Below are 25641 nucleotides of genomic sequence, written 5' to 3'. Positions count from 1 at the left end.
AATAACCTATATTTAACTCAAAGCAATTTTTTTTTTAAATAAAGAAAACAATAATTTTGAATTGGACGGATTTGGATAATTGACCTCCTTGACCGTGGTTCAAGACTTGAAACAATTAACTCGAGCCGATCTCAAATTTGATCTGGGTCGATCTCGAACTAATTTATAAACCGAATGGATCAATGGACCTTCGGCCGGGTCTAGCAAAAGTAAATCATTTTGGAAAACGTTTCAAAAAAAATTGACAAGCTCAATCTTGTCATTGTGAAGTACTAACGTGGCAGTAATGCGTGTCACCCTAAAACGCACGAGTCACTCGTGACATTATGTAGAAGATTGCCGAGACGACAAATGTCGACCATGGACTTAAGAAGTGGAAACAAGGCGTGCTCCATTATTTTCTTTTTGGAAAATTTTTTAATTAAAAAAATAAAATTACAATTTATATATATAATAAATATATATAAATTAATATTTATATATTTATATATTAAATTTATAATAAATATATTTTAATTTTTTTTTCTAAATTAAATATTTAAATAATTTTATCATTTTCACATTAAAAACTTATAAAATAAAAAGTACCAATTAATTTCTCAACGAACCACATCAAAAGAAATTGGTCTAAATTTGAGAAATTCAAGTTCACTTCACTTCACTTGATTTCTCTACCACCTTCTCCAATCTCTCTCCATTATTGAAGGATGGACGGTGGACTCTATTCATCAACATCATTATAAATACTATCATGTGGCCAACCTTATGCCAACTATGAAACACACTATATAATACCATGTCGTTTTCACCAAACATTTCCTAGGGCATTTTCGTCCTTACATAAATATTACCCACAAAAATGATTGGTCGGCAACAATTTTCAATTAAATACGATCACTAGGCCCCACCTCTTCCTCTATAAAACAATCACTGCGTACTCAACTCTCCACTGATAAAAAATCAACGGTAACTAACAAGCCTTTGATCAAGTTTCAGTATCTTGGTGTTTCTTGAGCTTAAACAGCTATGGAGGGCAAGGAAGAAGATGTTAGATTGGGAGCTAACAAATATAGGGAGACGCAGCCCATTGGTACGGCGGCTCAGAGCCAAGATGACAAGGATTATACTGAGCCGCCACCGGCGCCGCTGTTTGAGCCGACTGAGCTCACTTCTTGGTCCTTTTACAGGGCTGGTATTGCAGAGTTCATCGCCACTTTCTTGTTCTTGTACATCTCTATTTTAACTGTGATGGGTGTGGTTAAGGCACCCACGAAGTGTTCAACTGTTGGGATTCAAGGGATCGCTTGGGCCTTTGGTGGCATGATCTTCGCTCTTGTATACTGTACTGCTGGCATTTCAGGTTCGGATATTTTACTAAAACATCTCTAAAGTCGAATATATATATATTTTTTTTCTTTCATTCCTGATGCTAATAGTTAGATACTACGGTGGCTGTGGTGATGCAGGAGGTCACATAAACCCGGCGGTGACGTTTGGGCTGTTTTTGGCAAGGAAACTGTCCTTGACGAGGGCTTTGTACTACATGGTGATGCAGTGCCTTGGAGCCATATGTGGTGCTGGTGTGGTGAAAGGATTTGAAGGACGTCACCAGTATACTTTGTTGGGTGGTGGTGCCAATAGTGTGAACCCAGGTTACACCAAAGGTGATGGGCTTGGTGCTGAAATTGTTGGCACCTTTGTTCTTGTCTACACTGTCTTCTCCGCCACTGATGCCAAACGTAATGCTAGAGACTCCCATGTTCCTGTAAGCTATAGCCTATAGCCCTTCTTCTTTAATTAATGGCTCTCTCAACTAAATTGTTAAACAAGAATTATTTAATGATCATGGTGGAAATTTATGGTCAGATTTTGGCACCTTTGCCAATTGGGTTCGCTGTGTTCTTGGTGCACTTGGCTACAATCCCAATTACAGGAACTGGTATCAACCCAGCTCGCAGTCTTGGTGCAGCAATCATCTTCAACAAGGACAAGGGCTGGGATGATCATGTAAGTCTTTTAAACTACCCAACTTTCTTTCTCAAAGTCCTACTAGAATTGACTTTACTTCTACATTCGGTGTGCTGTGTGCAGTGGATTTTCTGGGTGGGTCCATTCATTGGAGCAGCACTTGCAGCTCTGTACCACCAAGTTGTGATCAGAGCCATTCCTTTCAAGAAGTGATCATATGATGCATATATGTGGATTATGTTTTCCCGATCAAGATCAAGATCAAGATCAAGATAAAGCTCAGTTTGTTTGCATTTTCTATGTTATATTACTTTGTATTTGTACCTATATGAGCACATATAATAATAGTATTATGTTTCCTACCAAGGGCCTTCTTCTACCTTCTTCCTTCTTTTTTATTTGTGGAAGGGAAGACGTGGGTGACGAGTGCTGGGCCCATGTTAAGTAGGTGGGCTGTATGTATTCATATGATAATGTTTATGTGAATAGTTCTGAATTGTGAAATGTCATTTTCTTGTCAGCCGACCGAAAACCTACTCTCTTACCTCATGCTCTAAAATTATATTAATCGACCATTGCCAATTTGTAATTTTCTTTTCTCCCTCATCTGGTATGAGTTGGGATTAGGTGGCCTTTGGTGATAAGGTCTTGCTTCCTTCCATTGTGTCCTTTTCCTACCTAATTTCTAGCCTCGAGGTAAACCTCTTTTATTCAACTAATATTAATGAAATCACTATCTTTAAGCACCAATGTAATTATAAGATTTATTATACTCGCAAAGAAAAAATAGTCACAAATTCTAAAAAAATTTATTGATAGTAAAATCGAGATAGAGGATATCCTTATCTACTGAAAAAAAAAAATCACTATCGTTTAAGTGCCAGCAATAACATAATGTAAGGCACTCATATTAATTGATAGTGCGAGTTTTGTCTCGTTGTCAAGTAAGGGTTTTCCTCTTTTCATTGCTTACAGAACCAGAGGAGCACGTAAGTGGTCGTCCTTGGCCCTCGATGATAGGGGACGACATCCTTTCCTTGTCGGATGAAAGTCCCTTTCCTTTTTTCGATTAGGATGTATATAGATTTTGTTCGGGTGTTAGTTTTTTTGTTTTAGATTTGTGTTCTTTGTCGATTTTTTGTACATTTGGTCTGTGCTTGCTTGTTTTGGTGGATTCTGTGCTTCAGTGAGAGGACTCCTGCTGATCTACTAGCTTCCTTTCTGTTTCATCCAGTTCAGCTTGAAGCCTTGGCCTAGTTTTCCTTGGCAAGGTTTATGTTTCGGTAAGGTTGCTTGGTTGTTGTTATTTGGATTGCGATCCTCCAGCGCACTTTGGAGCTATTGTGCTTTCTGGAGTCCTTGTGAATGGTGGAGCGTAGTCTCCTCCATCTTCGAGCTTTCGGTAGGAGGGTGCAAAATCCTTTAAGCCGTGAGGTCGGGCACCTCTGAGGTTGCAAAGTTGGTATCTTCACATTTGACCTTCATGACTCTCTTGCTATTTGGAGCTCTGCCAAGCAACCCTACCTACCTCTCTCCTTCGATCCGACGATGCTTCATCTTCATTAGTCCTCTATGGTCCGCTTTGGAGATGTGGTTTGGCTCTGTGTTGTTTGCAGTGTTGAGTTGAAATTGAGCCTGCTTCCTCTTTTTATTGTTCATGGTTGTTGATGAGCAGTGACTACGTAGCTCTCCTCCTTCAACTATAACGATTAGGCCTAGGGTTTGAGTTTGTATTGTGTTATTTATTAGGTTTCTCCCTGTGAGGGTTTTGTTTAATTAGACTGATGTCTAGTATGGGCCAGATTTTTTTGTACTCAATTTGCTAGTTTAATGAATTTCTTTTTTCTAATTAAAAAAAGAAGGCACCTATATTAATATACCTGGTGCAAATCTCCAGCTCAATGGGTAAGTTAAGCAACTTTGTCAACATTGTAACCATTATCATCCCAACCTTTCTCATTATAAGTTCCTTGAAGAGTTGCAAACAACTTAGATTTGAAATAGTAGATGAAAGTTAATCAAAGAATGAATTCTTTGAGTCTTGGAATACTAAGATGTGAGAGACCATGTCCAATCCACAAAGGTATTCTACCATTCAATCTGTTGTATCCGAGTGTTATATTTTCCAAACTTGACAAATTCTGGACACACATCATTAGTTCTCCTCCAACAATCATGTTGTTGCTTAGGTGCCATGATTGAAGAAATTATAGTTCAACTAGAGAACTAGGAATAAACCCAGTTAATAGGTTGTTGTTGTACATTGCGAAAGTGTGTAAACTGTAAAGAAACAAAGTAAATACACAAAATACCAATATTTACGTGGTTCACCCTCTTAACATAGGGCTACATCCACGGGCATGCCATCTTCCACTATTAATAGTAATAAATCATCATTACAAGCTCAAAACTACACTACTTATAAATCTAATTACACCCAAGAGAAATCATACAACATCAAACTGCTTATAGTAAATATATTAGTTAGTCCCTCTCAGTCTTTTCTATACATAACCCAATATATATACTATTATAATATTATACTACAAAGGGTGCCTTCAACTATATAGGCTAGAGTCCTCTCATTAATGGTCAAGAATCCCTTCCTCTTGAATTCTATGTCATTTCTCCACCTTAGGCCGAATTCTCTCTTCACTACAATGGGCAAGCGCCCCTCATCAATGGGCATAACAAAATAATGGGCGATGAAGCCAAATAACCTTTTTCACTATTCTCCTATTTATAGTGTTAATTCTCTCAGTCCTAATCTAATTAGGAGTTCCACTCAATTTAGGAATAAACACTAACAGTTGTTTTGAAGGTCTCGAACATGCAGGTAATAACAATTCCCTATGCTTGAGGGAATGCTTACTGATAAGTTGTTCTTGGAACAGTCAGTGATCAACAACGGAACTCTTCCAGCAGATCCTGGAACTTCACCTGAAATAGTAGCATTTGGGATTCAATCCAAGCTGAAATTTACCTGTAATGGAGGAATCCAATTAGAGCTAACATTTTCTCAGAATGAAAGAGTTGGAGGAAAATAAACAGCAATATAATTAGAAGAGACATGCTTTAGGCCTTGTCAGAAGGCTGATTTGGTCCAATTTCGAGTTAGAATTGTTGTGTTCAGTCCATTAAATTGAGGCTCCAAAATCAAACTGCAGAATTTCTTTGATTCTGATTCAATTCTATTTTTGTCAATCCAACTATTGAAATTTATGTTAAAGAAAAATTTCAGTTTGAATTAGAACAAATAATTCGATTATAGCATAGTTAAAAAAAAAGAGAATGTTTAGATTTCAATTCGAATCTCGCAAAGTTTCAGTGTGATTTCGGTATGAGTTAGATCGATTTACCAAAACCAGATTGAGCCGGTCTAACATACAATAATCTCATAATTTTTTTTGAAAAAAAATAATTTTTTTTAAATTAATTTTAAAATTTAGTTTCTGATTAAATTGTCAGGCAAAAGGCCAGATTTTTTTTAAAAAAAGCCCAGTTTGGGTTAATTTGGCCCACTATTCATTATTCGTAGCTAGTAACAATAAAACAAAAACAACTGAAGCTTTCCCAAAACCCTAGTGCTGTGTCTCTCTTGCGGCTCGATCGAGATCGGAGAATGGCGGCGAGCGAGCACACTGTCCTTCAATTCACGCCAACGCAATCGTCGACGAGCCTTTCGGCGAAAGTGCACCCTTTGGTGATCTTCAACATCTGCGATTGCTACGTGAGGCGGCCTGACCAAGCCGAACGTGTCATTGGCACACTTCTCGGATCCGTCCTACCCGATGGTACCGTCGACATTCGAAATTCATACGCCGTCCCTCATAATGAATCCTCCGATCAGGTTTTCGCTGTATTATTTTTGGATATTTATGGAATTATAACGAGTTAAAATGGACTTGTAACAATGATTTCCTATTGAATGAATATACTTTTTTTGGGGTTTCCGTCATTGCTAATGATTGTTGAACGCTAGTTGAGACGGTTAGATTTACGATTGAATCCACAAAGGTGTTGTATGCTTAGCACGGGAAACCAGAAGAATTGCTAGTTTAGTAAGTAATTAAAAGATTTCCCATTTAAGGAATTTTAGTTGTGTAATTGGTCACTAAAACGACATTTGGAATTTTGGATGAGACGTTCTAGAGTTTAGCGTTTGATTGTGAAAAAGAAAAGGAGAACTTTAAATTTCTGACCAATCAGTTATGGCCACTAGGCCAAAACTACCTTTACGAGTGAAAACAACATTTTAGATGTTGTCAAAAAAAAAAAAAAAAACCAGTTAGCGAAAAAGTTATTTTATTATTTTATTATCACGGCAAACTTATCAAATTTAATTTTAAATTATTTTTTAATATTCGCTCATTGCAATATTTAAAAATGTAATTTTTTCAATAGCTGGTCTAACAGCAATGCCAAACAGGCCTACATTTTAATTCCCAGTTAGAAAGGATTGGAGCTGTATGAGCTTGAGCTTCTCTTAAGCTTTTACTCTTTTACTTATCTTTCAATATGCAGTAGTTAAATTTTATGTTCCTTTTGTGCTGCAGGTTGCTCTAGATATTGATTACCATCATAATATGTTGTTGTCTCTCCAAAAAGTGAATCCAAAGGAAGTTATTGTTGGATGGTAAATTCAATCTTATTAATTTCGTTTTTGTTTGGTTTATATATTCGTTGTTAATAAACTGCAGTAGAAGGTTCTTTTTGCCTTGTTGACTGTAGTAATGAAATGTCTATTATTTTCTTCAATTTTGGCCTTGCTGTACTAGATTTTGTTTGAACATCGGCACTTGATGACGTTATAAAGCCCTCCACCAAGCTCCCAAACTATTGCTGTGCAGCTTTCATGAAATGTGATTTTTTTAATAGAATTTTATGTTTTTAGAAGTAATTTTGTAAACAGATGCTCCTTTCTCATGTTTTAATATTTGGGTTCAGGTATTCGACTGGGTTAGGGGTCACTGGCGGAAGTGCATTGATCCATGAATTCTATTCTAGGGAAGTTCCCAATCCCATTCATCTAACAGTGGATACAGGGTTCAGGAATGGAGAGGGTACCATTAAAGCTTATGTATCGGTTAATTTGTCTCTTGGAGACCGTCAGCTTGCTGCACAATTTCAAGAAATTCCTGTTGATCTTCGCATGGTTGAAGCTGAGCGAGTTGGATGTATGTATATTCTGAAAATTTCTTTGTTCTAATAAAATTTTCACTCATCAATGTTATCCTTGTTCTACTTTCACTAGGAGACATAGTCTTTCTGGTCTTGCATTGTTTTCCCCCTTACTTTCTTTTGCAGTTACTTTTTGCTTTTTGTTTCTGTTGGTGTTGGGGGAAGGGTTTGTGGTTAGGCCAGGCTGCTGATGCCAGTAGGTTTTCTTGTGGAAGCAACTGTTGCAGGAAGTAACCTTAAAATTATGAAAGCTCATATGTAGGCCTAGTTGATAATGGCTGGTGAAATTAGAATATCTGTACTATTTAAAAGAAAAAAAATCTGCGTTTCCCTGGGCTGCAGGCTTTTTTGTTGATTAAAAGACAAAAATTAATCATTGTCCCTGATTTTGTTGCTTTTCAATGAGAAACATTCGTCTTTCTTGATGTTAAGATATTATTCTAATGCAATAGTTACTGAACTCTCAATTGATTGTGATGAAGTTAGTGTTGGATAGAAAACTTGAAGCTCAATGATGTGAATTTAAGTTTTTAGTCCAATTATACAACTGTAGACTTAAAATTATACCTTGTTTATAGGTGTATGCCTCATCCACAAACAAGCTTTATCCATCTTGATTCGAGCCAAACAAACCTTTCAAGTAATTTAAAATTAAATATCAAGTTCATGTATCTCCATTTCTATTCCTTCTGTCCCAAACTTACCTGTATGTATTTTTTTTCTTGTGTGTCTAAATTAGGTTTGCCTTGCTATATATTTTTGCCATTTCATTTTCTTTCCATCAGTGTTTGTTTTCATATCCTTTATTAGATGTTTGGGGTTATGTGCACTTGAATGTTGATTAGCCAAAGATTTTATGTTCCATGTATTAGATTGCATTGAGTGTCAGATGCAATGTGATTGTAACCTCCTCCTCCTCTTTTTTTATTTTTATTTTTTTTATTTTTTATAATAACTGTAGTTGACATCCTTAAGACACCAATGGTTGACAAAATCCCGAGTGATTTGGAAGGAATGGAAGCCTCAATGCAGCGTCTACTAGCCCTAATTGATGATGTGTACAAATATGTTGACGATGTTGTGGTAAGAGGGTGCTGCTTCATTTGATTAATTCTTACCTTTTTTCCATATGGGATAATATGATTGTTTTCCACAGGAAGGGCATGTTGCATCAGATAGTAGCATAGGGCGGTTTATATCTGAAACTGTTGCCTCCCTTCCTAAACTTTCGCCATCAGCCTTTGATAAGCTAGTAAATGACAGTCTTCAGGTAATGTTTAAGTTGCTCCCAAAGCATCTGGAAATGAAGTTTATAACTATAATTATGCAATGATGGACGTAGTATTATTTAATCAACTACTTAGATCTACAGAAATTTCTTCATTGGCCAAATCTTTTGATTTTAATTGTTGAGAGCTGATTCCATCATATTCTTGAATTTCTTGTTGTAGCTTTAATGGCTTTGTATCTGACTCTTCTGGATTTTGCTTTCTCATGGTTCCTGTAGGACCATTTACTCTTGCTATATTTGTCAAGCATCACAAGGACACAGCTGAGCTTAGCAGAAAAGTTGAACACCGCAGCTCAAATCCTCTAATTTCTATCCATTGGTTGAATTTGTTGGTCAAAACATTTTTAGTTTTGACCGTTTGTAATCCATCCATCACTAAAGCTCGAGGAATTGGCCATTTATTCTTTGGGAGGGTTGTATTAATTTTGAGTGGGTAGGTTGTGCACACTTTTATTGAAGATTTGTTTTGCAATGTTTAAGTTACTGTCTGGAAACGTTACTCACTTTGGAAAGTTAAAGGTTAAATGCCCCCTTGTTTGGAATGTAGATATATATATACTATGTAAACTCAATTATTATTACTAAATATTTATGTAAATCCATTAAATTATATATACATATATTATTGATACTTTATATTTTAAAAATTTAATAATTTTATAAAATGTTTAAATTGTATTTATTTAACATATAATATTTTATATGATTTATATATATTTTCATTTAATTAATTATTTATATAAATAAACAAATTTTAATAACATACTCAAATACATAAAATGAAGCTATCAACAGTATTAGTACTAAATTTAAATAAGTTTCAAATATAATTATATATTATTTAAATTTTAATAGAATCAAATTAAATTATCTAAAATTAGTATTCATATTGATATGCTAGTAGTTATTTCACAACATTACTTCAAAGGAAAAAGTAGTCTAAAGAAAAAAGTAGTTTATTAAAAAACTGCTGTCATTCTTGAACAATTTTAGAATATAATAAATATTATATAACGTTTATATTATAAATTCTTGCTCATTTAGACCTGTAATTATTCATAAAAAATTTTAGAATATAATAATTGATAGGTTAAGAAGGTAAAACTTCCTAGAAAGTGCAGAGAATAATATTGTTTGATTTGATTATTATCAAATCAACCTTCTCAAAAAGAGAACTAAACAAAATTTAGAAAGTTGCACATTCCTAAATAAATATAATAAGTTTATTAGTTTATCTTTTAATTTATTACACTTTAAATTATTTTATAAATATTATTATCTTTTGTAATTTAAAAATAAATTATTTTTTGAGAAATTAATTTATATAATAAATATATTTATATTATACTTATTAAATAAGTTCTTTAGAAGTGTAATTAAAATAAAAAATAGAGTATTTTGATCGATCATAAACAATTATGATGGGGCAAGTGTCCCTCAATAACCTCCACTACCACAACTACACGAGCAGCAGCAGGTCCCACAATTTGTTCCAGTGATTGCAACTGTGATTTGCTTAGGAGACCTCCCATGATTGGGCATTAAGAATGTTTTCTGTTCTTGTCCTGCCATGAATTGGTTCTTTCTCCCACCATCTCCGGGCTGTGTTTGCCATCTTCCGCTATAAATTTACATTAACAAAGTAAAGACAAGTGGTGGAAGACAGGAGAAAATTCAATCCCTCCTTTCTCACTTTATTACCATTTTTCTGTTCTTGTTTGTCAGAACCGTCTCTCTCTCTCTCTCTCTCTCTCTCTCTCTCTCTTTCCTACACAAAACGAAAGTGATTGTTCTTGCCCCCATTTTCTAATCTTTCAATAGTCTCACTACTTATTGTTTGTGCTAATTACTTACTTCTATCTTAATTACTTATGTTTTGAGAGCAAAATGTTTAGGGCAAACTCACAATAACATATACAAATAAGAAAAAGAGAGAAAATTTAAAACACTCAATATTATTTTTCTTGTAAAAATTTATTCTTTTATCACGATTCTTTAAAATCTTGTTTAATAATATTAATTATTATAATAATAATTAATTATTTTAATAGTTATTTTATTAATTATTAATTAATAAATATTAATTATTAATTAATAAATATTAATTATTAATAATTAACCGTTGGTATTAGATAATGTAGGGATTAGGGGAAGGATTAATTAATTTGAAAATGGTTGATATAAACAAGAGAAGACAAGAAATGCCTAGGAGTTAGAACAGCGCAGCCCCTGTAGAGCCAAAATGGTAAGAGACAAAAATTCATATATAAATATATCGTTGATAGAACCACCTCGGGAATTGAAGGTAGCGGCTTCATTTCTGAGGTGGAACTTAGCCTAAATTTTAAACCTTTATTTCTATTTCTATTATACACTTTATAACAGAAAATGAATGAAAACAAGATAGTGAAAGGTCTTTTCAGGATTTCACATAAAGTGTAAAAATGTGTGTATATAATACTTATATGAGATCAGAGGTCTTGATAAAATTATTATAATTGTAACACTCTAAAAATTTTAAATTTATGAGTATTTTTGGTATTTTAATTTTATTTGAATTTTAGGAATTTTTTTGAAATTTTTTTTCGGATTTTAAAAATCGGGTTCGATTTTCCGAAAATATAAACTTTGATGATTTTTAAAAATTAATTTAAAGACCACATGGCAAAACTAAAAATATATTTGGAGTCTAAGTATTTTTCTGAGTTTTACGAAATTTTTTCGGAATTTTTGGACCTCGTTTTCGGTCCCGAGGCAGAGTAAAAATTCAAAATTTTGTATTTCGAATCGAATCGAATCGACCGGACCGGATCGGACCGGTCGAATCGGACCGCCCTTTTCCTTCTTCCTTTTTCTTTCCGCGTCCCTCTCCCCTTCTCTCTCTCTCTTTTCTCTCTCCTCCCCTCGCCACGGCCACCGCCTCCTGCGTCATCCCTTCACGGCGCCGCCTCCCGCCCGCCCAAATCACCGCCCAGAACGGCCGGAAAACGCGCGCGATTCCCCCCCTGCGCGCGCCGCGCCGCTTCGACTTCCTCGGCCAAATCCGGCCGATCCGGCCACCAATTGGACCGGGTCTTGTGTCCAAAATCATCTACTCGGCGAGAGCTTTCCATAGACACCAAGAACGCCGAAATCCATCGAGCGGATTGTCCGATTTTTGCTCGGGAAGATTTTAGCCCATTTCGACTTTTGGGCTAGATTTCTCGAAAACCGTGAATCCCACGAGACACCGAGGCCACCAGACGCTCCATTCGCCGAGAGCTTCGCAACGACATAAATTTCGAATTTTTCTCGACACCGCTTTGGTGGGTCCCACTAACCGCAGATATTTTCGAGCATTAAATGAGCTTAGAAAATTCTGAAAAATTTATGTACTAACCCCGTGTTATGGGCTTCGTAGGTATCCTCGATTCGCGGAAATTCGACGATTGACCGGTTCGCAAATTTCGCCGCATGCACTGCACGGAAAAGTCCCCGAATTGGACCGAGGTTTTGGCTAGCCCCCCATTGTCAGACGTCCCGAGCGCGTTCCCGAAGTCGGAATCGGCAAAGGTAAACCCGAACCTTGTTTTTACGTAATTTTCTAGTGCTTAAATAGGATTAAAAATCCATAAAATATTCGTGGTAGCTTAGAAAATTACGATTCTTTTTGCAATAGCTTAGTAATATTGCTAAGGACCGCGGGGCAAAGTTTTATAATTTTTAGAGCTTGTTTGGGCAGTTTTTGCAAAAATGATCAATAATAAGGACTAAATTGAAATTTTGCGTATTGTGATGGATGACTGATTTGATGGGCCCAGGAGGGGCTGTGTGATATGATTGAACTGTTGATATATGGATTGTGAGTATAGAAGTGTGTTTTGAACCCTTTTGCAGGTTGGGTAGGTCCTAGGTATAGGGGAGACTCTGCCGGATTTTCGGCACGACTTAGGACGTAATTGATCTTTTTCTTTGTTTGTATTGAGTCAGATTGTATTAAATAAATGTAATATGATTGTCAGGTGAGCCGATGCCTTTCTTCCTCCGCCCACCGCCACAGGAATTTGTCGTCAAGTCTGTGAGTAAAATATTAATTTTAATTATAATTTCGATATTATTATATGTTCAGTATGCCCATGCATCACTTATATGCATATATTTATTTAGTTAAACTCTAGGCACAATTTATGTTGCATTCATAACTGTTAATATGCTGTGGATGTTGTTGTGGTAATTTGGAGCAGTGTGCGTGCGTTGGCGTGCGTGTGATGTGGTGTGGACTATGGATAGGACGGGGTAGTCACGGCTTGAGTAATTGGGACCGTTCCTTCGAGGGGTAGTCACGGCTTGAGTAATTCGCTGGGACCCTCGATTTGGTTATTAAGTGGAAGTCCGAGCTTGAGTAATTCGCTGGCACCAGGTTGGATTTAAGAGAGCTGTATAGGGGATCAGCTCCCATATGTTATGATTGATACTACAGGGTGTGTGAGTGCTCCAAATTACCTTTTTGATGCTATGATGTGAATTTATTGCTGATGTTGCATTTCATTCCACAGGTTGCATTAGTTTTAGATAGTTATAGAGATTATGGTTAAAATTGATATTTTACTCTCTGAGTCGAACGCTCACTCCTGTTCAAAAATTTTTACAGGCCACAGGAGGATATTTATTCTGGGTTAACCTGCTTTTATACTTCGCAGGTTGTTTATTGATATTTGTGTAATTTTATTTACTCCTAGAATTTCCGCATGTGTTAGCAGTAATTATTTGAATTTGGTCTGTAATATTATATTCATGTTGGACCTGTAAACTTAATATTTTAAGTCTGTTTTGATGGATTGGATGAGGGAGCTGAGCTCCCATTTATTATTATGTTGATGAGTATGTGGAGGGTGAGCTGAGCTCCCCAATGGATGGTTTATTGTGTTTACAGGTCGGGTGAGTCGAAAACTCCCCGTTGGAAAGTCCATTTTATGGCGGACTGTCCGTTTGTTTTCTTGAATTTGGGCCCAATGGGCCTTAGAGTTGGGTAAATGAATAGTTAAGGCTTACTACGGGCCTCGGGGGCTTTAGGCTGGCCCAGGTCCTAGTGCCGGTCCGGCCCATAGGTTGGGTCGTGACAAATGTGGTATCAGAGCTTAGGCTCCAGATTCTTAGGGAATGTTGTCTAAAGTGTTGGGAAGAGTCTACTAGGGTCACATGCGGAAAAATAGGGTCCATATTCGTCTTGCATTGTCATCTTTGCTTCTAGTTTCTGCTTCATATATTGTGTGTAAATATGAGTCTATAGAGCTGTGCAATGTGCAGTTTTGAATTTTGTGGGCTAATGCTGCTGAATTTCAGGAAAATGCGTAGAAGCAGGAGAGCTGCCATCGCACGAGCGGATGTGCCTGACGAGGTGTCGGCCAAGACAGATGAGGCGCCGCCAGGAGGCGGGGTAGGAGGCCTAGAGGCTGCTCAAGTAGAAGAGCGGCTACCCACGATTCAGAACGATCTTTCATGGCACAGGGTCCCATGGACCCCATGGCAGCTACTCTAGCTGGTCTGCAGAGAACCATCGACATGATGGCGCAGTATATGGTCCACCCTCCACAGCAGCAGCAGTCCACCGCACCAAGAGGAGAACCTTACAAACAGATCATAAATTTTAAGAAGTTGGTGCCTGGTACTTATGATGTGTCAGATGATGCATATCGGTTTCTGGATTCCTGCATGCGAGAGAATTACTGATTGGCTGACAGAGGCGATAGAGTGTATGCGACATGTCATGGGGCCTATGCCTAGACAATGGATGAATGACTACGTGTTACCCGGATGGAGGGTTTGACATGGGCTCGGTTGTGGAACTTTTATCAACCGGTTTGTGCGAAAGCTTGAGAGATCGAAGCGGTGGGCCTTTGAGGCCTTAAGGCGAATGGCAGTGCAGTAGATGAATATGCTGCAAATTTCGGAATTGAGCAGATATGCCCCTACGGCGGTGGCTACGAAACTATGAAGGTGAAGAGGTTCCTAAAGGGACTTGACAGAGATATGCAACCAGCCATGATGTCCGATCGTCTTTTGATGTGGTGGTTGATCGAGCTAGACAGATTGAGATCGATTATCTTTGTAGATGACAATGGAAGAGCAAAGAAAACAGAGCAGAGGGTCCTCGTGTGTCCCTTCCATGGGTACTCCGACGGTGGTGGTGGTAATTACAGAGGAAAGGGTAGGAGCAAGAGAAGTGGTTTGCATACGGCACCACGAGGATTGCACTGTGGTACGGATCCAGCAGGGTCACGATTGGGTACAGCAGCCTGGTGCAGTTCAGATCCTCCTTGGCACCTTGTGCACAGTGTGGAAGAGGACATTCAGGACCTTGTTTGATGGGATCAGGAGTATGCTTCAGTTGTGGCCAACAGGGTCACTTTGCTAGAGAATGCCCCATGTTCAGCGAGCCACAGATGGAGTCACAGGGTTCTGTTGCGAATGTTCCTCGACAGTTGTATCCGGGCGCTTCCAACATGGCAGGCAGTCAGTTCAGTGGCCAACAGGGCCGAGGACAAGGGGGACGTGGATTTGGAGGCAGATCAGGAGGTAGAAGTCGATCGTGGTTCGCCACTCAGGGTAGGGGTCAAGCTCGGGTTTTCACCCTGACCCACCAGGATGCTCAAGCTTCAAATGCAGTTGTGGCAGGTATTCTTCTGGTCTGTTCTTATGAGGCTCGTGTTTTAATAGATCCGGGTGCTACGCACTCATTTGTCTCCCCTGTGTTTGCCATGAGGTTGGGTAGAAATCCTACAACTTTAGAATGCCCTTTGTCAGTAGCTACCCCACTTAGTGACAACATAGATGTAGATATGGTTTTTCCGGGTAGCCCAGTGGTAGTGGATGGAAAGATCAGCAGACTTGGTTCCTCTACCAGTAATGGATTTCATGTAATCACGGGATGGACTGGTTGGCAACTCATTATGCCACCTTAGACTGCAGGAACAAAGGTATACTTCCACATACCGTGTGGAAGAGTTTAGCTTTGATGGTGACAGGAGCGTGGCTCCATATAATTTGGTGTCAGCAATTAGTGCCAGAAAAATGTTGAGGCGTGGATGCCAAGGGTATTTGGCATTAGTGAGAGATACATCTGTAGAAGGTGTCAGCATGGAAAACGTTCCTGTTGTCAGAGAATTCATGGATGTCTTCCCTGAGGAGCTTCCAGGGTTGCCACCAGAAAGGGGAATAGAGTTCTGCATTGATGTTATTCCGGTACAAACCCCATATCCATGCCACCTTACAGATGGCACCAAAGAATTGAAAGAGTTGAAGGAGCAACTACAGGAGCTTTTGGACAAGGGTTTCATACGTCCGAGCACTTCACCCTGGGGTGCTCCTGTTTTATTTGTGAGAAAGAAGGATGGGTCATTGAGGTTGTGTATCGACTACGCAATTTGAACAAGGTGACTGTGAAGAACAAGTATCCACTTCCTCGGATCGAAGATTTGTTTGATCAGCTCCAAGGAGCTAGATTCTTTTCCAAGATAGACCTGCGATCAGGCTACCACCAGTTGAGAATCAGGAATGAGGACGTGTCCAAAACGGCTTTCAGGACAAGATATGGTCATTATGAGTTCTTGGTGATGTCTTTTGGACTCACTAATGCACCAGCAGCCTTCATGGACTTGATGAACAGGGTGTTCAAGCCATTTTTGGACCGTTTTGTCATCGTATTCATAGATGACATTTTGGTGTACTCTCGGACTGAGGAAGAACACGTGTGGCACTTGAGGATGGTGTTACAGACTTTGAGGGAGCACCAGCTATATGCCAAATTTTCAAAATGTGAATTTTGGCTAGGAAGCATCTCATTCTTGGGACACGTGGTTTCTAGTGACGGCATTCAAGTGGATCCCAAGAAAATTGAAGTCAGAATCGATTGGCTTAGGCCTACAACGATCGAGGTGCGAAGTTTTCTGGTTTAGTGGCTACTACAAAGCGTTTTGTACAAGATTTCTCCAGGATAGCGGCTCCCCTAACTAAGTTGACCAGGAAGAATGTTCCATTCATTTGGACAGATGACTGTGAGGTGAGTTTCCAGAAGCTTAAGGAGTGTCTAACCACTGCCCCTGTGTTGACACTACCTGTGAGTGGTGAAGGATACATCGTGTATTGTGACGCCTCCAGAGTTGGCCTAGGGTGTGTGTTGATGCAGAATGGAAAGGTAGTGGCTTATGCTTCAAGACAGCTGAAGAGGCATGAGCAGAACTACCCCACCCATGATTTGGAAATGGCGGCTGTAATCTTTGCACTAAATATCTGGAGACACTATCTGTATGGTGAAGTGTGCGAGATATACACCGACCACAAAAGTTTGAAGTACATCTTCCAGCAGAGGGATTTAAACTTAAGACAGAGGAGATGGATGGAGCTTCTGAAAGACTATGATTGCACCAACCAGTACCACCCTGGGAAGGCCAATGTTGTGGCGATGCTCCGAAAGAAAATCTTCCAGCGCTTTGGCGCACATTTCAGTAGAGAAGAGACCGTTGATTCGGGAGGTACATGAGTTGATGGATCAAGGTTTAATCCTAGATCTTTCAGATGAGGGGATATTGTTGGCTCACTTTTCAGTGAGGCCAGACTTAAGGGACAGAGTTAGAGTTTCCCAGCACAGAGACCAACAATTGATGAAGATCATAGAAAGAGTACAGCAAGGTGAAGGTAGTGAGTTTGGATTTGCCAATGATGGTGCCCTAGTACAAGGTTCTAGGATATGTGTGCCCGATGTAGACAATCTCAGAAATGAAATCATGCGAGAGGCACACTACACATGCATGTGTCCACCTGTGTTCCACCAAGATGTACCATGATGTGAAAGATAGCTATTGGTGGAATGGCATGAAGAGAGACATAGCGGACTTTGTGTCCAAGTGCTTGACGTGTCAGAAGGTGAAGTTTGAACACCAGAGACCGTCGTGAAGCCGCAAGAGCTCCCTATCCCAGAATGGAAGTGGGAAATGATCACTATGGATTTTGTGACTGGGTTGCCTCGTACCACGCGAGGATATGATTCCATATGGGTAATTGTAGACCGCTTGACCAAATCAGCTCACTTCTTACCAGTAAAGACTACATACTCTGTGGCACAGTATGCCGGGCTCTACATTCGAGAAATAGTCAGATTGCATGGAGTTCAAGCTTCCATAATATCCGAGAGGGCTGATTCACTTCTCGGTTTTGGAGAAAGTTGCAGGAGGCACTTGGCACACAATTGAACTTCAGATGACCTTCCACCCTCGCATAGACGGACAGTCGAAAGGACAATCCAAACATCAAGACATGCTTCGCATGAGTGTCTTGGATTTTGGAGGTCAATGGGATGAGCACTAGCTTTGGTGGAGTTTGCCTACAACAACGATTACCACTCCAAAGATAGGGATGGCACCCTATGAGGCATTATATGGAAGAAAGTGTAGGTCTCCTCTGTGTTGGACAGAAATGGGGGAAGCAAAGGTGCATGATGTAGACCTGGTGCAGTACACTTCAGAGATGGTTCCTTTAATCGAGAACGATCAAAACTTTTCAAGAGGCGTAAGAGTTATGCACTCCAGACGGAGGGATGTGGAGTTTGCAGTGGGCGACTATGTATTCCTGAAGGTTTCTCCAATGAAGGGAGTCATGAGATTTGGAAAGAAGGGCAAGTTAGCACCTCGGTATATTGGACCTTTTGAGGTTACGGATAGAGTTGGAGCAGTTGCTTACCGGTTGGAGCTACCACCTAACCTTTCTCACGTTCATCCCGTGTTTCACATCTCCATGCTCAGGAAATACATTCCCGATCCTTCTCATGTACTGCAGCCGGATGTGATAGAGCTAAAAGAGAACTTGACATTTGAGGAGCAGCCTGTAGCCATAGTGGACTACCAAGTGAGACAGCTGAGATCAAAACAGATCCCTATGGTTAAGGTTTTGTGGAGGAGTCAGTCAGTGGAAGAGTGCACCTGGGAGTCAGAACGGGACATGCGTAGCAAGTACCCTTATCTGTTCAATGTATAATCATGTGCTTTATTCTGCCTTGTGTAAAAATTCGAGGACGAATTTTCTGTAAGGGGGGAAGAATGTAACACCCCAAAAATTTTAAATTTATGAGTATTTTTGGTATTTTAATTTTATTTGAATTTTAGGAATTTTTTTGAGATTTTTTTTCGGATTTTAAAAATCGGGTTCGATTTTCCGAAAATATAAACTTTGATGATTTTTAAAAATTAATTTAAAGACCACGTGGCAAAACTAAAAATATATTTGGAGTCTACGTATTTTTCTGAGTTTTACGAAATTTTTTCGGAATTTTTGGACCTCGCTTTTCCCCGAGGCGTAGTAAAATTCAAAATTTTGTATTTCGAATCGAACCGGCGAATCGAGCCGGACGGATCGGGCCGGTCGAATCAGGCCCTTTTCCTTCTTCCTTTTTCTTTCTCGCGCGTCCCTCTCCCCTCTCGCTCTCGGTTCTCTCTCCTCCCCTCCCCTGGCCGCCTCCTGCGTCCTCCCTTCGCCGGCGCGCCTCGGCCCCGGCCACCGGCACGCCGTAACGGCCGGAACGCGCGATTCCCTCTGCGCGTCGCGCCGCCGACTTCCCCGGCCAAATCCGGCCGATCCGCCACCAATTGGACCGGTCTTGTGTCCAAAATCATCTACTCGGCGAGAGCTTTCCATAGACACCAAGAACGCCGAAATCCATAGAGCGGATTGTCCGATTTTTGCTCGGAAAGATTTTAGCCTATTTCGACTTTTGGGCTAGATTTCTCAAAAATCGTGAATCCCACGAGAAAACCGAGGCCACCAGCACGCTCCATTCGTCGAGAGCTTCGCAACGACATAAATTTCGAATTTTTTCGACACCGTTTTTCGGTGGGTCCCACTAACCGCGGTGTATTTTCGAGCATTAAATGAGCTTAGAAAATTCTGAAAAATTTATGTACTAACCCCGTGTTATGGGCTTCGTAGGTATCCTCGATTCACGGAAATTCGGCTTGACCGGTTCGCAAATTTCGCCGCATGCACTGCACGGAAAAGTCTCCGAATTGGATCGAGGTTTTGGCTAGCCCCCCATTGTCAGACGTCCCGAGCGCGTTCCCGAAGTCGGAATCGGCAAAGGTAAACCCGAACCTTGTTTTTACGTAATTTTCTAGTGCTTAAATAGGATTAAAAATCCATAAAATATTCGTGGTAGCTTAGAAAATTACGATTCTTTTAGCAATAGCTTAGTAATATTGCTAAGGACCGCGGGGCAAAGTTTTATAATTTTTAGAGCGTGTTTGGGCAGTTTTTGCAAAAATGATCAATAATAAGGACTAAATTGAAATTTTGCGTATTGTGATGGATGATCGATTTGATGGGCCCGGGAGGGGTGTGTGATATGATTGAACTGTTGATATATGGATTGTGAGTATAGAAGTGTGTTTTGAACCCTTTGCAGTTGGGTAGGTCCTAGGTATAGGGAGACTCACGATTTTCTACACGACTTAGGACGTAATTGGTCTTTTTCTTTGTTTGTATTGAGTCGATTGTATTAAATAAATGTAATATGATTGTCGGGTGAGCCGATGCCTTCTTCCTCCACCCACCGCCACGTAATTTGTCGTCAAGTCTGTGAGTAAAATATTAATTTTAATTGTAATTTCGATATTATTATATGTTCGGATGCCCATGCATCACTTATATGCATATATTTATTTAGTTAAACTCTAGGCACGATTTATGTTGCATTCATAACTGTTAATATGCTGTGGATGTAGTTGTGGTAATTTTGAGTAGTGTGCGTGAGTTGGCGAGCGTGAGATGTGGTGTGGACTATTGATAGACGGGGTAGTCACGCTTGAGTAATTCAGGGACCTGCCTTCGAGGGGTAGTCACGCTTGAGTAATTCGGGACCCTCGATTTGGTTATTAAGTGGAAGTCCGAGCTTGAGTAATTCGGCACCAAAGTTGGATTTAAGAGAGTCAGATAGGATCACTCCCATATGTTATGATTGATACTACAGGGTGTGTGAGTGCTCCAAATTACCTTTTTGATGCTATGATGTGAATTTATTGCTGATGTTGCATTTCATTCCACAGGTTGCATGAGTTTTAGATAGTTATAGAGATTATGGTTAAAATTGATATTTTACTCTCTGAGTCGAACGCTCACTCCTGTTCAAAAATTTTTACAGGCCACAGGAGGATATTTATTCTGGGTTAACCTACTTTTATACTTCGCAGGTTGTTTATTGATATTTGTGTAATTTTATTTACTCCTAGAATTTCCGCATGTGTTAGCAGTAATTATTTGAATTTGGTCTGTAATATTATATTCATGTTGGACCTGTAAACTTAATATTTTAAGTCTGTTTTGATGGATTGGATGAGGGAGCTGAGCTCCCATTTATTATTATGTTGATGAGTATGTGGAGGGTGAGCTGAGCTCCCCAATGGATGGTTTATTGTGTTTACAGGTCGGGTGAGTCGAAAACTCCCCGTTGGAAAGTCCATTTTATGGCCGGACTCTGTCCGTTTGTTTTCTTGAATTTGGGCCCAATGGGCCTTAGAGTTGGGTAAATGAATAGTTAAGGCTTACTACGGGCCTCGGGGGCTTTAGGCTGGCCCAGGTCCTAGTGCCGGTCCGGCCCATAGGTTGGGTCGTGACAATAATTTTATCAAGATGTCAAATTTTATTTTTGAACACTGTGTGCGTGTGTTCTAATTTAAGATAAAAGAAAGTAAATTTTGTGAAGGGTGAGTCGAACTGAGTCATTAGTATCCTATGCCATGGTTAAATTACGTATTTATATAGACATGCCTAGAGGCTAGTTCTTCAGGATCCCACATCTAGTGTAGAGTATGAGTGCATAGTACTTATATGGGATGAGTAATCTTGATAAAATTATCATGGTTTTACCAAGATACCAAGTCTTATATCTCTGAGCACTGTGTGTATATATTCTAACTTAAGATAAAAAAAAAAAAAAAAACAAGATAGTTAAACAAAAAACAATCAATGACAAATGCTGATGTATCTATATCTATATTGATACATATAGATCCGTAAAACAATTAAGAATATTGAGCAAGTTAATTAATCATCATTCTGATGTATAAGTCAATATTGAGACTAGAGAATGGAAATAGAGAATGAGAGAATATAATTAGGTTGTGTATACTTAACAGTTCTTGTATACATAGATATTAGTTAGACTTTCACTAAGATTAAGAGTATGAGTTATGATAGAAATTGACCTCCGGATACTTTAGTTATTTGTCATCATAGTCCTGTTGGTTTACTAATCCACTTTGGACTAAGATTCTATTTGGGAGAAGGAGATCTCCCATTAAGCATTTTAATGTTGAGACACCGATTTAACACTTGAACAGGTCGACCATGTGGGTGAGCAGCTCCTAAGCGAGTTTTGTAGGGCAAGTAGCATCAATATTAATGTTTGATTAGTTTAAATTTACTTTAAGATCCAGTAAAATTAAAATCAAAATCTTATGTCATTCTTGAAAATTTCAATCTCTAATTTAAAATTATACTTGTTAGGATCAGCAGTATTGCTTTAAAAAAAGAAATACAAAACTCAAGAATTGGCTTAATTGATTGATATTTTTATTTTTTATTTTATTAGTTAGGGTTTAAATTTTGAGGCCAAATTCAATTGCCAATTAATAATTAATTTGGTTCATTTTTTATTTTATTAGTTATGATTTTATCTGTCTTATATTTTCTTGCAAGAGAGGAAAAGAACCCATTTTTTTATTATGTTATAATTTAAATTATAAAAAAAAAAATTCTTTATTTATAAATTTCTTAATTTTTATGTGAATAATTTAGCTTTAATCAAATAAAAAAAATAAATTTAATATAATGTACAAAAAATAATTCATAATATCAATTTATTGCAATAATAAAAAATAAATAAAATAAAAAGAATCCATATAATATTAATCGCTCCCTATAATATTAACAAGGATTTAATTTTTATGGAGTCACAATAAGAAATCTTCCTTGCAATCTTTAGTATTTGTCTACAAATGACCCAATTTTGACTAAATGAAAATATGAATTCAAACTATACTGTATAAAACTGATTCATGATACCATTTAATTAAGATTTTTAATTATATAAAATAGAAATTTATAATTTAGTATCTTAATTTTATCTTATATTATACTTTAATCTCTAAATTTTAAAAAATTAATTATTTAGTCCTTGAATTTTACACTATATTACACTTTAGTCCTTATATTTTAAAAATTATTTATTATTCTATGGATTTTATACTATATCATACTTTGGTCTCTCTAATTTTATATAGGACAATTTAGTTCCCTTGTTAATTAATAAAATTGTTATAAATATTAAAATTAAAAGGAACTAAATTATTCTATATATTAAAATTAAATGAACTAAATAATTCATTTTTTAAAATCTTAAAATTAAAGTATAATATAGTGTAAAATATAGAAATTAAAGTGTAATATGGAACAAAATTCGAGGGCCAAATTGTAATTTCCTTATAAAAAATAATTTATTCAAATTCAAATTTTGGCTACATCTAGAAGTGAAATGAAAGCTTTTATGAAATCTACTAAATTATACTAAATTAGACAATGCAAAAGATAAAGAACATTATTGATCCTTTCTATTGTCAAAATTTCTGATACATTTTAAAAAAGAATCCACTAGATTATCATAATTGCTTAAGTTTCTATTTTGAAAAATATCCATTTCATTAATGATTTTGGCATTTCTATGATAAATTTCAATTTCTAATTAATTGCTTCTCAAACATTAGAATTGCCAGTTGAAGAACAAGTCTAAAAGTATAATATTTACTCTTACTTTTCATATAAATCCGCTCTTTAATTTAACAATGATGTGCCAACTTGATAGTTAACACTAATGTCCCATGAAGAAAACATTCAGATTCGAGTTTAGCGAATGTCAAGCATGCTATTAGATTCAGAGGTTGATATCTCACTATCAATCTCTTCAAATTTTTCGAAGAATTAATTCGATTCATTTGAAATGTACTTTGATAAAAAAAAAAAAAAAACTCTCTCTAAGTTTTGAAAAAGCCAAGAGAAAGCCGATGACTATAAAAAGAACATGTGGTTGGCAAAGACAGGAGCCACATGACATAAGAAAATACAATACAAGCTGCATCTCTTTTTGCTGGTCATGAGTTCTCTGTCTCTCTCTTCCAAATCTAAATTTGGTGGCTTTATTGTCTTCTAGTTTCTGTTCCCATGTCCTTAAAAGCAGCTATTACCCAACTTTATGTCACTCACCTCCATCAATAGTCAACTAACTCAGTATCTTTGTCTCTACTTCAGATCACAACCCTCCAACCCTAATCAGACAATGTGAACTTTGACTTTCACTCGTATCAATCTTCTCTTTACCATTAATTTTGAACTATTCCCATGTTCTTTTAGTAGGGTTTCCCCACTAGTTTAAAAACAATGCTTGGATTATTCACTCTGTCCTAATTGTTTTGGACTTATTATAGGCAACTCTACTACTAAACCCATAATCATCACAAACCCTATATGCTAATTACTTGTATTATTTACATATATTATCACCAAAATTACCCTTTAAAATCTATATAATATTGCTAAACTTGTAAACAAAATTATTCTTGGATTTACTCTCATTGTGATTGGACTTAATAGGTTAATTTTTTCAAAAATTGTTATTAGGAGTTGCTCATATTGAAATTAGATTTCAAGATTTCTTCGCACTAAAGCATTTGTTTTGAGGTATTAAACTGCTAAGCTGATAGCTAGATTTTTATTCATTAGCTTAATTAGTCTACAAGAACAAGAACAAAACCTTGCTTAATATATATATTTATAGGCATTAATAGTGGCAATTGCATACTTTATAGAAATGCTCAAAACAAAACCCTATCTATGCATATGTGTATCCAAGTAGATCAACTCAAAGAAATAAAAATTTCAATACCAAGATTCATATAACATTACAATAATCAAGTAGTGAAACTTAATTACTTCTTGTCTGCTCGCCAACCCATACGTTGAACAGTGGCAGCTTTTACGCATGTCTCTCTCTCTCTCTCTCTCTCTTGATGCACAAAAATCCGGGCACGATCAAATGCTAACAAAAATTAATATTCAATCTCTTCATTATCCCTAAAATCAAAGCAGATTGTAATTAACAAAGTGCTGATTCTGTAATCCTTTGATCAACCATTTCAACAAAACAAAAGATAAGAGCTCAAGGCAAAATAAATTAAAAAATAAAAGAAATCAAAGGAAAGAGGCTTGTATTCTATTATATATGCACACGGGTTCTTATCTTTTGAGTTCAGAAGCTCAGAAATAAAGTTCAGAGACTTCTACACATCAAAGAGAATAGCATTTTGAAGCTGAGAGATACTATGGAAGAGAGAATGTCAGGCTTTTGTATTACAAAAGCAAGAAATGTTCGTGGCAGTGGTGGTGGTGGTGATAGTGGTAATAAATGCAGCACTGGAGCTAAGTGCGGACGTTGGAATCCTACTTCTGAACAAGTTAAAGTTCTGACTGATTTGTTCAGGTCCGGTCTCCGAACTCCGAGCACTGATCAAATCCAGAAGATCTCTTCTCAGCTTAGTTTCTATGGAAAGATTGAGAGCAAGAACGTATTTTACTGGTTTCAAAACCACAAAGCTAGGGAAAGGCAGAAGCGGCGGAGGGTCTCTGTCGATGATAAGGACATGATGATTCGTCGAGAAGACAATCTTTCGTCCTCTGCAAGATGTAAGGCCATAGCTAGAATATATGTACAGCTTCCTTTGATTTCTTTTCTTTTTTGTCTCCTTCCGAAAACGAAGTTTTGAACCCTTTTATTTTCTGCAGATTTTTCTGAGATAAGTCAGTTTACTGAGCCAGAACGAGTGATCGAAACTCTCCAGCTATTCCCATTAAACTCATTCAGTGAAGGGGAATCAGAGAAGCTTATATTTCAATCAAATGAATGTAAGGAACCCACATCTTTTTCCTACACATGTGGCACGGAAATGGATCATCCACCATTGGATCTGCGATTAAGCTTCCTGTAAAAAAATCTTGGTTGGAGGAATGTTTTTGCCAGGGTTTAGCATGAAGGGTAGTAATTAACGGGGATTGTAAGATCAAAAATGGTGACCAGTTAGTTGTGATTGTTTAATTAATTGTTGGTATTAAATATTAGAAATGCTTCAACA

The 25641-nt window shown here is 37.7% G+C and overlaps 3 protein-coding genes across 3 annotated transcripts; all 3 read left to right on the top strand.

Moving 5' to 3' along the window:
* The first annotated feature begins 939 nt into the window (after positions 1-939).
* On the top strand, positions 940-2472 carry LOC110653571 (aquaporin PIP1-2). The gene is made up of 4 exons (XM_021809272.2): positions 940-1360; positions 1467-1765; positions 1867-2007; positions 2092-2472. Exons 1-4 carry the CDS (start codon positions 1027-1029, stop codon positions 2179-2181), a joined length of 864 nt encoding a protein of 287 aa, XP_021664964.2. The 5' UTR covers positions 940-1026; the 3' UTR covers positions 2182-2472.
* A 3027-nt stretch (positions 2473-5499) lies between these two features.
* LOC110653570 (eukaryotic translation initiation factor 3 subunit F) lies at positions 5500-8966 on the top strand. The gene is made up of 6 exons (XM_021809271.2): positions 5500-5818; positions 6525-6604; positions 6916-7145; positions 8111-8232; positions 8306-8419; positions 8657-8966. Exons 1-6 carry the CDS (start codon positions 5591-5593, stop codon positions 8744-8746), a joined length of 864 nt encoding a protein of 287 aa, XP_021664963.2. The 5' UTR covers positions 5500-5590; the 3' UTR covers positions 8747-8966.
* Positions 8967-24776: 15810 nt separating this feature from the next.
* LOC110653501 (WUSCHEL-related homeobox 7-like) lies at positions 24777-25641 on the top strand. The gene is made up of 2 exons (XM_021809176.2): positions 24777-25195; positions 25295-25641. Exons 1-2 carry the CDS (start codon positions 24835-24837, stop codon positions 25495-25497), a joined length of 564 nt encoding a protein of 187 aa, XP_021664868.2. The 5' UTR covers positions 24777-24834; the 3' UTR covers positions 25498-25641.

Source organism: Hevea brasiliensis, chromosome 8 (assembly GCF_030052815.1).
Source record: "Hevea brasiliensis isolate MT/VB/25A 57/8 chromosome 8, ASM3005281v1, whole genome shotgun sequence".
Classification (NCBI taxonomy): Eukaryota; Viridiplantae; Streptophyta; class Magnoliopsida; order Malpighiales; family Euphorbiaceae; genus Hevea; species Hevea brasiliensis.
Note: the sequence above shows the minus strand (reverse complement) of the source record. Positions and strands in the feature narration are given on the sequence as shown.